Here is a 19426-nt window from a genome sequence, read left to right as displayed (position 1 = left end):
CAGGCATCTCACAACATTGCAGATGACTTCTTCAAAGTCAGGAGGACACTCTCTCTCCAGGCTGCTCAGTTACAGTCTTACATAATGTGGCATGCAGTTGGCCCTTGAACAACATGGGTTTGAACTGTGCGGTCCACTTATATGTTGATTTTTATTTCAAATAATGCTATTTCTGTGTTTTCTCTTCCTTATGATTTTCTTAATAACATGTTTCTTTCTCTAGGTTACTTTATTGTAAGAATACAGTATATAATACACATGACATACAAAATAGGTGTTAATCAACTGTTCATGTTATTGGGAAAGCGTCAACAGTAGGCTACTAATGGTTAAGTTTTTTGGGAGTCAAAAGTTATATGTAGACTTTCTACTGTGCGGGGGGTCAGTGCTCATAACCCTGCCTTATTCAAGCATCAACTGTAGTCTCATGCCATCATCTCTGCCATATACGTGTAAAGTAACCTAGTCAAGAGAGTAAGCATCCATCTTATTTACAAGCCCTGCCCACATTTAAAGGGAGACGATTACATAGGGTGCACACACCAGGGCTGGGAACCTTGAGGGGTCATTTGTGAATTCTGCCTGCTATAGTCTTTTGGCAGATATGTGTCTTGAGTTCCTGATTTCTGTTTTTGCCTTCTTTGTGCTCTAGCTCTTTCCATGGGCAGATGTGTTGGAGAAGTAGTTCTCTTTTGCATCGAAAGGCAGTGTAGCCTGGAAGTGAAGCATGTGAGCCATGCAGACACACTGCCCAGGGAATGAATCTGGCTTTCCCATTTATTAGACATGAGACTTTGGGAAAATTAATCTCTCTGTGCCTTGGATTCCACATCCACAAAGCCAGGTGAATAGTAGGACTTGTTTTATAGGTTGCTATGAAGGTTACATGAGATAATACACATCTAGCTTTCACTCACTATTACCCCCTAGAGGGTGGCACTGGTCCATATTAGAAGACTGTTTATACACTTATGAGCTCCTTTTTGTACATTGTCCACTAGCCATGTGATACTCATAGAATCCCTGTGAAGAAGGCATTATTGATCCTGTTTTCCAGAAGGGTACTAGAAGTTCTGAGAGGTGAGAAAATTTCCCAAGGTCATATAGCTGTGACCAAGGCTGAGCCAAACCTCTAAGTTTGTGTCTTCAAACCCGAGGCCAGTGTTCTGTCTACTGTCCCAGTGTGAGAAGGTGGTATGACACTTGTTCCTCATGACACCCTGTGATAGAGCTCAGATGCATGGGAGGGAGCTAGAAGAATGCAGGTTTAGATGCAGGAAGTATGAATTTTAATAGCTCAGAGATGTAATGGATTGTCTTGGAGAATATAGATTCTCCATTAGTGCAATATTTAGGAAGCGGTTGTATAGTATGGAGAGTGGAAACGGCTTGGGCATTACAACGACTCATTTAATTACTAAATATTTGTAACTCCTATGTCAAGCATCATTGTATTTTCTGGGGATATGATGGTAAGCAGAAACATGGAGCTTAGACTATTTCCCTAGGGATTCATAAGGATTAAATAAGACAGTACAATGTAACGTACTAGCAGTGGCTGGTCCAGAGATGGTATTCCCAGGAAGTCAGACCGGTCACAGGGCTGGGATATAGCAAAAAAGCTTTTCATATCAGACTGACAACTGGACTAAAGTTATGACTCAATCCACACACAAGTACTTTTCATCTGCCATATGCCAGGCACTGCTAGGTGCCAGGTGCTGCAATCAAGAGGAAGAAACCCTCATCTACTGGCTCTAAATAAAATACTTATCCAACAACACAGATACAATGCCCTATAACATAAGTAGGATGGAGCGATGCCTTTCTATCTGTGGGAACCAGAAAGACTTCTTGAAGGTGGAGCTGAAGTCTGATACTGATGCATTAATACTACATTGACAGTCTAATAAGCCAAATAAAAAACTACTCCTTGGTGAGAATTGTATCTACTATTGTATTTAGCACGTTTATGGGTTAACCAATAAAATAGACTCATTTCCTACTGTCTCTTGTTTAATTGGAAGAATTATAATAAACTTGTGGGTTGGTCACATTATCCATATGAAATTCAGAGAGAATAAGATACCGGTATTTAAGCAAGTTGACGCTGTTAGATGAGATGCACTAGAAGCAAAGCCTGAGATGCAGGTCCCTATATTCTTGGGCGAGTCATTTGCTGAGAATGAGTCACAGAAGAAATGAGGAAGGCAATGGGGACACAGGACAAAGGAGGGGAAGAAACTAGGCAAAAGTGTGGTGTCAGGAGGGCTCTGGCCTCAGCCTGACCCACAAGCAGCTCTGGAGCCTGGGTTGCACCATAGAGGTTGTCTGCCCAGAGGCCAGGAAGCTGGGCTGCTACCCTACAACCTCAACCAGCCCCCCATCTCACATCAGTCAGTCATTAGTCACAGGCAACCCCAAGGAAAGGGGAGCGCATGGCAGGCCTAGCTTCCCAGGCACCTCTAGGTAAGGCAGCTAAGGGACATTCTCCAGAAAAACAGCAGAAGGCGGGCCAGTCGCCACCATCTCTTCTGGTGGTGGTGGTGGGGGCACGTCCCTGGTGAATGGGATCTGGATGGGACACTAGCAGCCATGGCCACAGTCCTGCAGATGGGAAAACGAAGGCAACGGGTGCCTGCTGTCTGCTTCACAACCAGTCTGGTTTGTCTCCTCAAGTCTTAAACATTCTTAACCACTAAGCCACATACCCAATGAGCTTGTAGTTTGGACCTATTTTATCTCATCAATGCCCCCCCCCAAAAACAGAGTTAAGTAAACATCAGCCCATTTAGATTGAGAAGGAAATGGAGGTGCTGAGAATGTAAGCCTAAGGCCGCATGGCCGATCATCAACCCATGGAGTCGGGATTCACACCCAGGTCTCCTAGCTCTAATTGCTTTTTCTCTCAGGTTACCTAACTGGGAAACTGGGGAAAAATGGAGTCAAGATCTTGGCATCAGGGGGAGCTGAAGAACCAAGGCCATGTCCTAAATACTTCAGTCAAGCCAGCCAATCAGAGTGTCTGTAGCTTGGTCCTCACTCCTTGTCGGCCATTTGGAGAGCACCATTATGTTGCTCTGGTCTTTAGCTCAAGCTCGGATTTCCTCCATGAACTTTGGTCAGGAAGGAGCACGCGTTGCCATGCGCCTGTTGTATCGCGTCTCAGCCAGTCTTTTGCTTAACCATCTGGTATAACTCCGGGCATCCTGGATGCCATCCTTTCCCTGACAGGCTCTGCCTAATAGATGCTTATGCAACATTTCTTTCTCTCCTTCCCCGCGGCTGCGTGGACGCTAGGGACAAAATCCCTGTTGTAACAATCAATGGTTCTGCCATCAGGCACGAACCTTGAATTTCTGAGTTAGAGTTTCTGCCTCTGTAAAATTAGTACTATGCCCTTTCCTATTTAGAATTATCATGTGGATTAGAAGCAACATATTTAAAATACCACACACATAACTGGTGTGCAACAAACGATAGTTACTTTTATGTGACAGACACACCTGCACAGTAGACAGAGATGCTCAGGTGCCTGCGAAGTAAGCTTCCGGCAGTCAGAAAATAGATGCAAGGCCACAAGTCTCTGGCACATAGTGAGTTCTCAGTGTGTTTAACCCATTCGCGTGCCCCATAGACAAGTCTTTTGGCAGCTTGTCCCTATGTCCTTCCTCTACCCCATCACCACTGTCTCAATTCCTCAAGCCATCTTTGCCCCGAATGCCCTGCTGTAGTTACCTCCATGGCCCTTCGTGTTCCAGCTCCATAGCACATCCTCCGAGAAGCCTTCCTGTGGAAAGAGGCGGGTCCCTGAGGTCCGCAAGTTAAGTGAGCTGGGTCCTAGTTCTGCCACGTGACCTTTGGGAAGATGCTTCATCTCTTACTACTCCCGACTAATGGCATTTTGAGGGACGTCTCTGTCATCTCACACCTGTTTACAATCCTCAGGGCCAACATTCCCCATCTCCAGGACAACCAGCCCTCCAGCGTGAGTTGCAGTCCTCTCTTTCTTCTAAAGCAATGAGGGCAGGTCCATTTGTCAATTGTTATACCTCAGTGTCCCCGTCTCTATAATGGGGCTAGTTGATTCCTCCCAGGGATGTTCCTGAATTAAATGAGAACACACTGCACTGGCCAGTTCACACACAGTTAAAAAATGGCGTTTCCCCTGCCTTCCTAGCCCCTCTGTCTTTTTTTATTTAAACCCAGAGCTGTGAATAACTACTGGTTCTTGTTGCATTTTCTTTTATACTCCTCAGAGCTTAATAACATGCTAAGCACAGAGTAGGGGCTCAAAATAAAACTACAATTTTAGTGACTGTCTGGACCCTTGCTGTGATCTCTGATGCCACCCCTATAAGTAGCAGGCACCCTGGGCACTGGTCTCATCTGCCCTATGTCTCCCTGTAGTCTCTCCCAGGATGGAAAGAGAAGGCACCCTCTGATCAGAGACACATCGTCATTCTTGCTGAACTAGAACATTTTCAGGCTATGAGCTGATAGCCTGTGTTAACAGTTCAGCACTATCTGATTCCTGGAGGAAGGGGCTGCCTTGACTCAGAGTACCAAGTGCAGTCAATATTCTAAACACAGTAGCTGAGGCTCTGCTCAGCTGCTCTCAGCTCCTCTCCAAAGGTTCCCAGGTTGCCCCTGGGCCTGAGCCGTTTGGGGCAGGAACCTCACTCCCTCCAGTTGGCATCTCTTTATTGAGTAGAATTGGTATTAGGTGCATTTGGGGAGGGCCCATGTACCCATCTGGCTCCTGAATCATGGCATTTGGCCCCTCTGAAAGTGGTATAGTTCCAACTGCAGGGCATCCTCTGAATTTGACAGTGTTCAGATGAAATCTACATTGCCTGGGCTAGGTCTGGAGTGATGGGTTCTTAGTCCTTGTACCTTCCAAATGGCAGGCTGGAGTTGAACCATAAATGGATAAATAGACATAGCTACTAGGATCCCAACCCTTTGCCCATGGCAGACCTCCATGAACACATCCTTAGTCAAGACCCTGAATCCCCAAATCGACAATTACTGGATTTATACTCACCGATCATGTTACATTGGACCACCCCCTACCATCAACTGTGCCAGCCCCAGCAGCTAGACCATGTCCCTAGCGCCCGGCCCCTCCTTCCTTCATTCCTACCCACCACCTCTTGCCCCAACAGTCCATGCCTCCAGCGTACAATCCCCCTGAGGCCACAGGCATTCATAGGGATTTTGCAAAGGCCGTCCTCTTGGGAGTCAGAAAACTCACATTGGAGTCTCCACTCAGTCACCAAGAACCTGGGTGGCCTAGGAAACGTGATACGAGCTTTCTGGGCCTTTCGTTTCTTCAGCTCTTAAATGGGGGCAAGAACAGCAAGACCCAGGGAGGCTGCAGCGGGAAGAGCTCTGCAGACTGCAACATCCCGTGTCCAGGGCAAGCCTGCTACAAGGATTTCTGCCATGCCCTCTGGGGAGCTGTATGTTAATGACAACCTGAGTGGGTTCAGAAGAGGAAGACTGTCCGTGCAGGGCCTGGGGTAGGGCGTGGGCCATGCTAAGGTCAGGCTGGGCTGCAGCTGCTGAAACAGAACCAAGGTGACTCACTTCCCTGATAGCACCGCTGAGAAGAATGCAGGCTCATTCTTGCCTCTTTCCTCAGGCTCAGGCACACCCCTTCGGATGGAAGACCTTTGGCACCAGGGAAGAGATCCATCAGGATAAGTAGGCAAGAACTGTTTCTGAGTCTGGGTCTTTCTTTTTGAGTTAGGAAAGAATTTGGGTAGAAAAACAAAACCAAACAGAAAAACAACCCAAAACCTGTGCTTCAGCTATATATGGAGTCTAAGCCCTGGCTTATCACCAGTGTGAAGTTGAGCAAGTTCCTTATCTTCTTCGTGCTTATTTCCTCCTCTTTGAACTTGCCATAATAATTCCTACTTCCTGAGGTTGCTTGGGGAAAAATTTCAATGAGCTCTTTCTTGTATGCTGATGATCAATAATGTCCATTTCACTCCCCTGCCTTAAGTATAAATGATGTCAGAAAACAGCTTTATTTTGCTTGTTCGTATTTTTCACTTTACCATAATGAATATGTTTTGATTTCATCAGAAAAAAAAATCCAATTTATTTAATCCTGTGGAAGGCTGACTGAAGGAAGACAGCACGAGGAACCGGAGGCTCCTCCAACAATCCCGCTGCTCAGGGGCAGAAGTGAAACTGAACCTGGCCTCTCACGTGTAGGCACAGGTGCACACTACTCTGTGCTCTGTGCTTTTCTCCTCACGACTTGAACCCTCGGGAGTTGAAGTTTTCTTCTACCTTCAGGACTCCAAATTCGGAGTTGATCTTTAAACATACACATATCTATGTCTCAAGGCAGATGGAACATATGTATATAAATGCATATAATTTATAGCTTTCAGGAAATGGATAGACACTCACCTAAGCAAAAGGCTACTCCTTTGCTCAGCTGCTCACAGATTCTACAAGATGGGGACACATACATTCTCAATTCCTCTTTTCTATCCTAAGTGGCTTTGCAGAGACCCATTGCCACCTGGGGCAAAGTACACAGTCCCAAGGTCATTCTTAAGGCCAATGCTTTAATCCCCTTTATTGCAGGATTCATCTGCCTTTATTGTAGGTTTTGCCCATTGCAGAGGTCAGAAATATATGCAAGCGCTCTGAGGCAAAGATGCGTGGCAGGCATCTTGCTTTGTCCATTGTGAGTTTACATGGGGTTAAAATCCACACTCAGGTACCTGAAGTCAGGAGTGGGTGCAACTGCCTCCTTCAAGAATAACAGGGGATCTCAGTGAAGATAAATCTTACCATGCAAGTGAAAAATAAATCTGATGACCACAGCAACACATTAAAAATTAAAAAGAACAATGAAGAAAGGAGAGGGGTAAAAACAAACATAATAGCCATGAAAACTTTTTTTTTTCCTTTTTTAAGTAACAAAGGAATATAGATTCTCCAATGAGAGCAACACAAACAGCTATTTTGAGTTGGGGGCAAGTTAAGTATATTCAAAAAGATAGCGTCTCCAGGATTTTTTTGTTTGTTTGTTTTGCAGTGAAACGTTTTAGTTCCTTCATATAGAGACATATTACACAATGTTAACAACCATGAAAACCAATACAAAATGCCCTCAATTTAACAAGTAGAAAAATATAACTAGTATATATGGCAATTGTGACTCTAATACTGTACAGAAGTAATTTATGGATTTTACAAATAAATTATAGCTTAAATGCCCTTTTAAAATTCTCCTTTTTATCCCCCTAGATGTACACCAGAAACTTACAACAGGAAAGGTCCCAAGCCTAGCTTAGTGCCCATCAGTGCCAGTCGAATGTTCTGCCGACAAGCTCAAAGAATTTCTTATTTGGCTCGTGAAAATATTCGTGCAGTTTGTGGAGGAGTTTGGGGTCCACTTGGGGGTGCGCGCGGCCTTTGGACTCGTGTAAGCAGCGGTCCCGGCCGCTGTCCCGCAGGCAGTAAAAGCCCTTGGTTTTGTTAAAGTAGAAGTTCGAGGCGTTGATCTGCGGCGACAGCCTCAGGAACCGCTCGACCTTCTGGATCTCGGGGAAAGGGTCCCTGATGAGGCGGTCGCCGTCCACGATGTGGATGTGGCGCCGTGGGAAGTAGCGCAGCCAGGTGCGCATGTGCACGTGGTAGAGGCTGCGGTTGAGCGCCTTGTAGTCCACGTTGAGCCGGCCGTCGCGCACCAGGAACTCCTCGATGGACGGGTAGGGCTTGCGCTTCTGCATGTGGTTGTAGAGCACTTGCGTGTAGTCGGACAGCACGCGCTCCGACGGGTCCCGCAGGATGAGCAGCAGCCGGATGGCCGGGTTCATGCTGTGGACCCGCTCAGGCACTTTGGGCGACGTGAAGTACGCGGGAGTCTTTTCCACGGTGAGCTGGTGCGGGACGGAGAGGGGCATCTGGCTGAGGTACCAGCCCAGGCCCTGGCTGTAATGCTCCTCCCAGTCGAAGAAGTGCACCTCGTTCTCCGCGGCTGCCACGTCGGGGTGCAGGCTGAGCATCTCCAGCAGCGCGCGCGTGCCGCCCTTGCGCACGCCGATGATGATGGTCTGCGGCAGCTGCTGGGCCGAGCCGTTGGGGGCCGCGCCGTCGGGGCCCTGGTCCTGGAGGGTGGCCGCTTTCCGCACGAGTTCCTGCGGGCCCGGCTCGGCCCCGGCAGCGGCGGGGCGGGAAGGCACTAGCTGCAGCTGCGCCACCAGCAGCACCGCGCCCAGGAGGAGCGCGGCCATGCCGGACACTACGGTGGCTTCACTGGGCCGGACGTCGCTGGGTCATGAAGCGCTGCAGCAGGTAATGCCTCCTGATCAGTGGCGCATGGGTGTCACAGGCTGCCAATTACTAGGAAACAAAGAGGGGACAGTATTAACCCCACATCCACACAGGCTTCATGGAGCTGACAACTCAGTAGCCTTGGGCAAGGCATTCGCCTCCCTGGGACTCTGGGTTTCTTGATCCAGTAAAGCAGAGGGTGGCAAACAGTTTCTGTGCAGGGCCACATGGTAATGTTTCAGGCTGCGCAGGACATGTGGTCTCTATGGCAGCTCCAAGGGTGCTTGCTGTCCTGCTCTAAAGCAGCCAGACGATACACAGAGGAATGAGTGTGTGTGCTTGTGTCTCAATAAAGCTTTATTTGTGGACACAGAAATCCGAATTTCCTATAATTTCATACATCATTAAATATTCTTTTTCTTTCTCAATAATTTATGTTTAGTTTTCTGCACAAAAACAGAGAGATTTGGCCCCACAGCATAGTTTACCAAACTCTGCTATAAAGCAAAGGGTTGGAAAGGTCTTTTGGATCTCAGCAGACATCACTGAAATATCGACAACCTGCCAGCCACAGGCAGAGGGGCAGGTGAACCTGTATGGAAGACTGATTGTTTAGCCCAATTCTTCACCCCTCCCTGCATCCAATTCTTCCTATGGCCGCATTGTGGGAGAGTGTGTTTACCCACAATGTGATTTGGGTTTGGCCAATGGCATGTGGGCAGAAACGACAATGTCCTGGTCCCCAGTCTAGGTACTAAGAGGCCTCGTGTGTTACTACTTGTCATCTTGCACTTTTGCCCCATCACCATGAAAAGAATGTACCCTGGCCAGCTGATGGTCCCAGGAGAAAGACAGCAGAGGTACGGCAGAGTCATCCCACAAGCCCACTGTGTGCGGCACAGACATCCCCACTCGAGTGAGAACGCGTCCTTGTGGTCTGCAGCCATTGAGATTGGGGGTGTCTTGCATTGCAGCACAAAATTGGGAAAGGTTCACTGGTGCCACCTGATCATAGCCATCGGCATGATATGTGCTATGATTTCGTTTAGGAAGGGTGCTGTGAGGGCATATGTTCATTCGGTTCACCTGGAACGTTTTGGGATGGCTTCACAGTAGAGGAAATGTTCTCAGTGGGGATAAACAGGTGAGGTTACTAGAAAGAGCAAAAAGTCTTCATGCATGCAAAGCCTTACTTTTTATAAAGTGGTCTTGTAGTCTGTTCAGTCTGTTGTCACCACAACCCTACGGTGTAAGGTTGGAAGGTAGGCAGTTATAGATGAGAGCCTTGCTCAAGAACACAAAAACTCAGAGCCCAAATTCAAACCTCTAAACTCAGGGCTCTATTTCCAAACTCTGCCTTCTTTACGCTTTTTCTTCTTTACCCATCTGAGATTTATCTCTTTTAGGCATTCGAGCCCCTCCGGGACACAGGCAGTGCTGGGCAGGATGGCATGGCGTTCCCAAAGGCAGATGCGCCATGGTTCATGTCTTTAGGGAGCTGATACACACAGCCTGTGTCTGTCCCTCTCCCAGAAAGAGGGGGTTGGAAGCTGTCTTTTGATTAATCCCTATGTAAACACACTTAGGGGTCCATCAGTTGGAGACAGGCCAGGTTTAGGGACTGTGGGATTTACAGAGCCAATAAAAATGTTCTCCATCAAGAGGGCCCGTCATCTTCTTTATACCAGGCTTAAAATTCACTTAATTAGTTTAAAACTTGTCCAGAATGTGTAAGCAAAGAACCACATCAGGGTTTCCATTTTTATGATCAAACCAACTGATCTACCTCCTTCAGACATCAACTACGTTAGCTGTTTGGAAAAATGTGGATTAAAGAACAAGGAATTAAATAGCGGCAAATCTTTAGAGGATTGCAGATGCTGAAGAAGGGGCTCGCAAGATCAGCTGACATAATTGTTTAGGGGAAAAGAAAACGTTTAAGGAGCATTGGCCAAACAAGATGTGGTTCGGGGCTGACTCTACTGACGATTGGATGAGCTCAATTTAATGGGCCATTTGCTTTAGTCAAGTGAATGTTTCAGTATGTTTCAGGCAAATTTCATTTCCTTTTCAACTGCCCATCTGAGTCGAGTGAATGGACCAGCTATGCTTGCCTCTCGTACGCATGTGCGTGTGTGTATGCATACACACGCACATGCTTTTATGGGTTTGTGCATGTGCTTGTATATGGGGTGCATGTGTGCACGTGTGCAGGGGTGGGGGCTGAGGGGAGAGAGAGTGAGTAGCTACTCCACACTGTATCTTACTTCCTTTGTGGTGACAATGGCTGTCCCCATCTTACAGCTCTGTATTCAGGCGCAGCAAACAACCACAGACCCCAGTCCTCCAACACCTGAGTGATGGAGTCAGAGGCCAGGTCAGAAAGTCACATTGTCTGACTATTCCTCCCACTCTATTATGAGGCATCCTGGTTAGCACACTGCGTATCTGAGATCTTTTTCCTAAAGGGGAATTACCAGCAGTCAGCAGAGGGAAGAGGCTAAATATAGGTTGTCTTTTCCAAAAAAATAAACATAAAAAAATAAACTGGGAAGTTAGGAGTTTAAGATCTCCTCACTTCTACTTTAAAACTTTCTAAAAATATATTTACTTATTCTAAATCAGCTACATTCCAAACATATTTGAGGTATGTGAAAAAAAAGCTTAGCTAAAGTCTCATAGACACACATGCTATATATGTCTCTCTCTCTCTATATATATATATATTTAAAGAGAAAGATATATATATATATGTATAGCATGTGCATGCATGAAACTTATTATTACCATTTTGCAGATGAGGAAACTTTAGCTGTCATATATATAATTATGTGTATATGTATATATAGGCACATATATGTATATCTAAGTATATATAGATGTGTGTGTATGATATATAATATACATATATATAATATATCATACACACGCACACTGGCCATTCAGAGCCAGCTTCTTCCTGTGATAGTTGGTAATTTGAATTTCTCGGTTGCATAGCCAGAATTTCTGAGCCTTTCAGTAACACTCTCAGAAAAGATCTCCAAGCTCAGGTGAACCTATAAGCCATGACACCTGAGCCACAGGGATTTTGACAATGGGATTATGACCATCACAGCGAGAGAGAGTCATCGAGTCCCTGCCTCTCATTTTTCAGGTGAGGAGGCCCCGAGATGACCTGCCCAAGGTCACACAGAGAATCCAGGCCTAGAACTTGCGGCTCCTGATTCCAGTTCTATGCTCGGTCTGCTGTGATTGCTGTCTCCCTGGCATGTGGTCTTAACATAAATGAATGGCAATGTTTTGGGGCTCCTAAAGACGAAAGGCCCCCCAAAAAATCTAGCCCGCAGTGAAAACCCACTGGCCACCAACACCAGAATCAGCTGACATACAGGGTGCATACAGCACAAGGTCAACTCATCCATCCCTTACATTCGGTAGGAGGGCCAAAAGCAATCACATAGGCGGTGGGGTCAGGAATCCTGTCTCTTAGCTTTGACTTCGCTCAAAGTGGCTTCACGGCTCCTAGCCTCAGTTTCCGCATCTGTGAAATGGTAATAAACCCACCCACCTCACATGGTTACTTTGAGACTGAAAACACATAATGTGTATCAATAAGCACTGTCCAACAGGAATATCATGTGAGCCACATATGCCCTCTTCTCCCTCATCGAACAAATATTTATTGAATTTATGCCACATCTTTAACATTTTAGCTAAGGCATGAGATGAATTCTCCACTTTCACCAATGCCTTCTCCTCTCCATAATGCCAACCACAGCACCTTCCCCACAGCAGTTATGTAGCAGGTGAGCTGTATAAATAAAAGTGTAACACAGTTTTACTCCACACTTCGAAAAAGTGAAATCTTCATAGGCCATCAGGAGATGTGCATGAAGGTAAGTAACAGTAACCCCTCTCAAAGGTGACAGTAACCACTGTTTACTTAGATGTCTCTGGCACTTAGTCAAATCATGTATTATTACTTTTATCATAAATGTTAACATGACCCACATATGCACTTTAACATTTTCCAGGAGCCACACTAAAAAAAAACAAATATTTTATGTAAATTTTATGTATATCCAAAATGTCATCACTCCGACACATAAGTCACTACATAAAATTAAGAGAATGTTTTGCCTTTTTTGCATGAAGTCCTTAAAATCCAGGATGTATTCGTTTACTCTTACAGCACATCTCAAGGCTGCATGCAGCTGGTAGTAAGTGAGGTGAGCAGCACAGAGATACGGAGCACTGAGCAGAGTTTTAATTCTTAACCAGGACCCTCTTGGCGTGTGGAAAGCACTCTCTCACAAGCAAGACCCCTCCCTGCTGTACCGAGGAGCTTCCGAAACAGGAAAAGGGCCAGGAGGAGGCAAGTCTGAACTTGTAGGCAGCACAAAGATAAATTCATCCCTCTCCCTCCAGAAGCAAACCAGGTAATACGGAATAAATGGAGCCTACTGGACGTCTAGAGTCCTGAGCTGGCAAGGGCACGGGCAGAGGGCCCCACAGCAGCTGGCGCCCAGGCCACGTACCTCCCTGGAAGCGATGATGGCAGCTGCCATGTGTCGCTTGCTGCAGAGCAGACACGAGGCTGCCGGCTTTGCACATATGGCCCCCGTGATGCTCACTGCGAGGCCTCAAGAGAACTGATTCCATTACAAGAAAGTGAGGCTGGAGAGAAATGAAGTGGTTTGTCCGGAAAGTTCAAAGCAGAACCAGGATTCAAACTCAGCCCGGGCAGGCAAGGCCGGGCTCCCTGTTGGACTCCTTGGTGTGGCCGGTTAGTGCACCGGCAGGTACTGGACTCCTTGCTGCGAGCCTCGGGTCCTAGTGACCCTTCACACCTGGCACTGACTCTTTGATGAGGGACAGGATGTCTCAGAAGGCCCCAGACTTGCTAAGATGAGCAAACTGAACTCTCTCCTTCCCTTTGCTGATTGGTTAAAAGGTCTCAAAGAGAGACCCAGGCCCCTCTCTGTCGACTCCCCTTTTTCAGGGAGGCTGTTTTCCTCGTTTTGCAGTGATAAACAAGCCCTGAGTTTCAAGAACTCCAAAGACCAGCCTTTCCCATCAGCAGCACTGGGCTTCCTTGAGTCCCACCATGGAGACGCTGACTATGTGCCAGGCATGGGGAACACAAGGGAGGGGGCACGGGGTTTTCCAGGTGGAGGTTCCTCTGCACTTGGAATAAATCCAAACTCCTTTCGAGGCCCAGAGGGTCTCTAGGATGGGACCCGCCTGTCCCTCCAGCCTCAACCGGCTCCTTCAAACCAAGCTCCAGCCTCACTGACCTTTCCGCTTCTCTGGACACACCCTGCTCATGCCAGCTCTGGGCCGGCTGCTCCCATCCCTCTTCCCAGGATGCCAGGCCTCAGGCTTTCAGAGACTGGCTTTTTCTTGTCATTTGGATTTTATTTCAAGCACTGGCTTTCCTTGCAACAGGAGTCTACCCGTTCCGTTTTAATCACCGTCTTTCACATCATTCCCTTTTATGGTCCTCGTATACTATTCAAAATGATATTTGCTCACTGCTGACAATGTTAATTCAGGGCCCCCTCGCCAGTGTCCTGTCTCTCCTTGCTGCGCCCCCCAGGGACCGGCATGATTTCCAGCACAAAGTAGGAGTTGGAGATCCTATTTGTGGAACGGACATGTCGAATGCAGTTGGACATTAGGTAAATGGTTGAAGGTACTGAGAAAGAATTTTTAGTCAATAGAAAGAGAAAATCAACACATTGTCTGTGAAAAAGACTGCCTCAAAATGTAGTAAGTTTTTCATCTCAGGAGAGTCAAGCAGAAACCAGCTGTTGAAAGGGGGGCTCACAGTTTCTAAGGGTAATAGGACAGGGTCACCTGAGAGTCTAGAAAATATTTTAATTAAAAAAGGAGGGAAAGCAGTGAACTAGCCCTTCAAAAATATTCTAATTTTCTCCATAAGTCTTATTGCATGTACATGATTCACATCATGACCTAGATTCAAATGTAATTAACTGCACTATATTCTCCTAGTCCCACCACTGGAACAGATTCATGGATAAAAAGAAATAACTAGAATCTTTCCCAAGAGGGAAATGCAGTGCAGCAGGAACAGGGGTGTCTGCGACCCATCTGTGGGACACCTTCCCGGCCCCTCAAAGTACATGAGGTAGCGACCCAGCTGGCAGAGCCAAGAACCTCTGCTAGCAGGCCAGGGATGGTCAAAACACCGGACTACAAGTTCCTGAAGAGATTTAATAAAAGTGTTGGAAGGGAAAAGATTACTTACTGAATGCCCACTGTGTGTCTGCGGTAAGCTCTTGTGCGTAAATTACCCCCTCTAATACTTGCAACAATACTAAGAGGTGGTTATTCTCATTTTATTTTATATATATTGTTTTAAGAAATCAAAAGGTAGTATGCAGTAGTGGAAACGCAAAGAAGCTTTTGCAATGGGACAAGTCCAGGCTAGAATTCTTAGAGCTAACTGACCTCAGATAAGCCTTTTACCTGACTGGGGCTCAATGTGCCAGTCTGCAAAATGGGCTAAAACCTACTTCCTACGGATGCCATCATGATTAAATAAGATTACCCACATCGAACATATAGCTTAGTGCCTGGCACACAGTAGCCATTCAACAAATGTTAATGGTCTGCCTTTCTCCCATTGACAGATATGGAAACAAGCTTTTCAGGCTAAAAGACCTTCTCAAGGTCACAGACACAGAAAGTGTGAAAGCTAAAATTCCACAGGCCATCTCTAAAGTGCTCTGTGCTTCTCTCCTTTGACTGGTGATGCCCCCCATGGGCAGTGCAGAAGTGCACCCCAGGCAGAGGGAGCTCCCTCGAGAGCATGATAAGCTAGCAGAAAGGATGAGAGCCTTTCTACTGCAATACAGGATCTGCTTTCTCCCAGCTTCCCAGGGTGCTGAGTGATTTAATTTTCTGGAATGTGCTGAAACCTGGGTAAACACAGTTTGAACAACACAGCTGTCATTTCCGCATCCAACTACCAACTTCTCAGCAATCAACAGTATGAGATCGTTTGTTCATCCTTAGGAGTCAAGCATGCCTTTGTTTTCATCTTTGCACAACTACTTAGGAGCACTTTACAGGGGTGTCAGGTCTCCCTCCTGGCGGGTCACCTAGGAAACCGAGATAGGAAACGGGGTGAGCTCCAGCCTGTCAGTCTGAGAACGGACAGTGATAGCTCAAGACTCGCATGCATATTTATTTTCTTGAAATTGCCTCCACATGACACTCTTCAACACAGGTTGACATTCGCTTTTGTTTGGATTCACTTATGGTAATTGCTGTGGGTGCGAGGGAGGTGGAAAGAGTTCAAGTTGGCAAGGACCCAAGGTCAGTCCACAAAATGTTAATGGTTCCCTGGGCCACCTTTACTGTCTGGGACAAGGAAATGGAATTGGCCCCGTTTCCCCTTTGGAAAAGACGGGGGACTCTGAATGCTCTCTCTTCCGGCCCTTGTAGGCTGCCTTCCATCCATGGCTACGCAGGGAACTTCCATGTTTATAAAAGGCTGGACAATGAAAAAAGCTCCCCAGGACTGAAGGAAGGAGGAACCAGGGCATCCCGGGAGGGCAGCGTGGTGTGGTGAGAACAGCAGGGACTTGGGGCCAGAGGAAATATCTCACCATGTTGTTTCTGAGCCTCTGAGCACTACATGATACTACGAGGAGGAAACATGCAGCTAGTCCCATCCGTAGTCTGAAGTCAACCCAGGCAACATTCTTCCCCAAGTCAGGTGAGAGATTAGGCAGGAGGATCTAGATAAGGAGCTGCGAGTGGGAGGTGACGAAGCTTCCCTCCCAGGGGCTAGACTCCCCGGTTACAATCACTCAGCCCAGGGCTTTCCAAAGTCAGGCGTGCACACCGGTCCTGCAGGGACCAACTTCAAAATGCGGATTCTGACCCAGGAGGTCTGGGGGCGGCCTGCGCGTCTGTGTTTCTGACAAGCTCCCTGGGAAGTTGGCTGTGCACCCTCAGCCCTAGGAAGGCCAGGGCCTGTGAGCCTGCACCGTCTGTGCCCACTGGGGTTTGGACTCTGACGGCCTTGGCCTTGAGCCCGCTTGGCCAATGTGCTTTCAGTGTTTGTTTCTTAACTGTTGTCTGGGCAGTTGGCTTTTCATTCCAGGATGAAAACAATTGTGGTAGACAAAACAGAGAGGGATCAGTGTGGCCACAGAGGTGGTATTATCTGCAGAAGGGGATGGAGGGGAGATGCTAAAATTCACAGAGGATTTAGAGCCAGAAACCCAGGCCCAAATCTCAGACCTACAGCTTAAAATCCCCCAGACAGCAGTGAAACTTGGCGTCTTAGATGGAATGCTCTGGCCCTCCATACCGAGCGTGAGGGTTCAATAAAATGTCTCCATTGATGCTGAAGACATTATCATGTTGCCTGGCCCATGGCAAGCCCTCAGATCAGGGAACTATTTCCGTCCCTAAAAAAATAAGGCTGTGCGGTATACATGGGACCCAGGGATGATAATTAGCCAAACACATTTGTTCATGAGGCAAAGTACTGCGGTGGCTCAACTGGACAGAGGCTGAAGGAAGAAAGGACAGGGCCACCGAGAGAGGATCCTGGCACTCTGTGACGAGCAGCGCAGGGGGTCGCTCGTGACCGACCCTGCATGAATGATGGGCAGCCCCGTGTGTGCGGCCCCAGGAAGGAAGAAGGGGCGGAGCTACTTCTCCTCCACATGTTTAATCTGCACTGCTGTGCACAGAAGGCAGCGGTGACCTAAATAAATCCTTCATTAGAAGCAGAGACGCCCAGCACAGGCAGCGCATGGCGGAGGTCCATGACAGGAGGGCGGACGGGGCCTCTCTTATTACTCAGTGCAGCTCAGTGGAAAAGGGGGCGGGGCTAGCAGACAGGAGCCAGGAGCAGGCTGCCTCCGTGCGTTCCAGTGGGCGTAGAATCAGTCCCTGCTCCCGGTGTGACCCAAGCTCCCCACAGGTGCCATCTGACTGGGGGGGGGCGGGGGGAGAAGACGTCCTGGCTGGGGTGGGCAGTTGTCAGCACCTCATGGGAGGTGAGCACCCATAAATCCCATGCATTTTCCCACAATTGATCAGGAAAGACACATGGGGCAGCAGAGGCCAGAGGGCCATCCACCATCACCTTGTCCTGCCCTGATGCCTACAGATGGGGAAACTGAGGTAGACAGAGAATGGGAACCCCAATGTCAAGTAGCAGGGGCTGCTGAGCTGAATGGGAAACTGAGGTCTCTTGATGCCCAACCCACCGGACCCCAAACACACGAAAATCTGTGCTTCTTTTGTGTTGGGGCAGAAAACAGGAAGTAGTTTGCAGCTGAAAATAAATGCGTACAAACCAAAGTGAATCCTTCCCCTGGACGGGCAAAGGAGGAGGGGGATTAGCCTCGTTTCTTGAGCCAGCCGGTAAGGGCCGAAGGTTTGTGATCCTCCAGATTTGTATGTTCAATGTCCAGTGTGATGGTGCTTGGAGGTGGGGACTTCGGAGGGGATTAGGGTTAGATGAGGTCAAATGGGGTCCCCACGATGGGATTCCTGTCCTTCTAAGAATAGGAAGGCAGACCAGAGCGCGCTCTCTCCACGGGAACACACAATGAGATGGCGACCATCTGCAAGCCAGGAGAGAGAGCTCTCAGCTGGAAATGAATCCATTGGCCCCTTGACCTTGGACTTCCCAGACTCCAGGACTACGAGAGAATAAATGTTTGCTGTTGTTTGAGGCCCCCAGCCTGTGGTGTTTTGTTTTGGCTGCCTGAGCAGACTAAGACACAGCCCTGAGGAGAAATAGCAAAGAAAAGCGGTTGGCCTGGGACTGCTTCCGGTGTGTAAGTCTTTCCAGGGGCAGCACACACCTGCCTCCCAGATTCAGGCAGGTGACACATGAGGTCCATTTGCCAGTGGGGACTGTAGCCAGTGGCCATGTACATGGTCTGTCTAAAGAGCTGCACCGCTGCCAACTTCGCAGACGTCACTGGAGACGAGGGTCCAGTGTGGTCTGATCTTTGGCCTTTTTAAGTTTCAACCATGGATATTTACATGAAAACTCCTGGTTTTTATGAATGTAATACATGGGTATTAGTTGCCATGGAAGGTGAACTTGAGGGCCAGTCTTCAAAGACTGATGCGTAAGGCCCACGCTCTGCCCACAGGTGACTACTTAGACTTTTACAAGGCACCCACGATGTTTCTAAGATTACACTGAGTTCCTGGGGATACAGAAATAATCCAGTTTACTGTCCCCGGCGGCACCCTGTGAAGTCAAGACACACGTGGGAGGACACCGACCCCCATGTTTACTGTGAGCATAGATGCAGCCACAGCTGCGCCCAGGGGACAGAGCCGGAGCCGGTGGAGGAGCACAGAGGGCCTGGGGTGTTCTCTGGAAAGGCCATCCATGTTTAGGCATAATGTGGAAGGTTACTTGGGGTCTTCACAGCAGGAAGTCCCACAGGGGCACACATGCTGGTAGAGTTTGCAGGCGAAGGGCTAGGTGGGTGTGGGGACTGGGCCTGTGTCGGGGTTGGCACTGGACATGGAGCCTATGAAACATCCCAGAGCACATGACGCTGCATGGGCCAGCAGGGACAGGCCTTGAGATTTAGGTACACAGTAGCCTGTCAGAATGGCTGTTAGCAAAAAACCAACAAGTAACAATGGCAGGATGTGGAGAAAAGGGAACCCTCACACACTATTGGTGGGATTGCAAACTGGTGCAGCCACTGTGGAAAATAGCATGGGGACTTCTCAAAATATTAAAAATAGATCTACTATACAAACCAGCAATACCACTTCTGGGTATCTTTCCAAAGAAAACAAAAACACTAATTTGAAAAGGCATATGCATGCATCCCTATGTTCATCGGGGCATTATTTACAATAGCCAAGTCATAGAAGTAACCTAAGTGCCCATCGATAGATGACCAGATAAAGAAGATGTGGTACATTTATACAATGGAATATTACTCTGCCATAAGAAAGAACGAAATCTGCCATTTGCGACAACATGGATGGACTTAGTGGGTATTATGCCAAGTGAAATATGTCAGACAAAGACAAATACCATCTGATCTCATTTATATGTGGAATCTAAAAAAACAAAACAAACGGATAA

The 19426-nt window shown here is 47.6% G+C and overlaps 1 protein-coding gene across 3 annotated transcripts in view; it reads right to left on the bottom strand.

Moving 5' to 3' along the window:
• Window positions 1-6377: 6377 nt before the first annotated feature.
• The window catches only part of HS3ST1 (heparan sulfate-glucosamine 3-sulfotransferase 1), a 31214-nt gene continuing 18165 nt past the window's right edge, over window positions 6378-19426 (bottom strand). For all 3 annotated transcript variants that reach the window (XM_019631636.1, XM_019631635.1, XM_019631637.1), the window contains exon 2: window positions 6378-8376. In XM_019631636.1, the coding sequence (XP_019487181.1) occupies window positions 7332-8267 (936 nt within the window). In that variant the 5' untranslated portion in view covers window positions 8268-8376 and the 3' untranslated portion in view covers window positions 6378-7331. The remainder of the gene's footprint in view (window positions 8377-19426) is intronic.

This window comes from Hipposideros armiger, unplaced genomic scaffold, assembly GCF_001890085.2.
Source record: "Hipposideros armiger isolate ML-2016 unplaced genomic scaffold, ASM189008v1 scaffold_1024, whole genome shotgun sequence".
Classification (NCBI taxonomy): Eukaryota; Metazoa; Chordata; class Mammalia; order Chiroptera; family Hipposideridae; genus Hipposideros; species Hipposideros armiger.
This window is presented reverse-complemented; position numbering and strand designations above follow the sequence as displayed.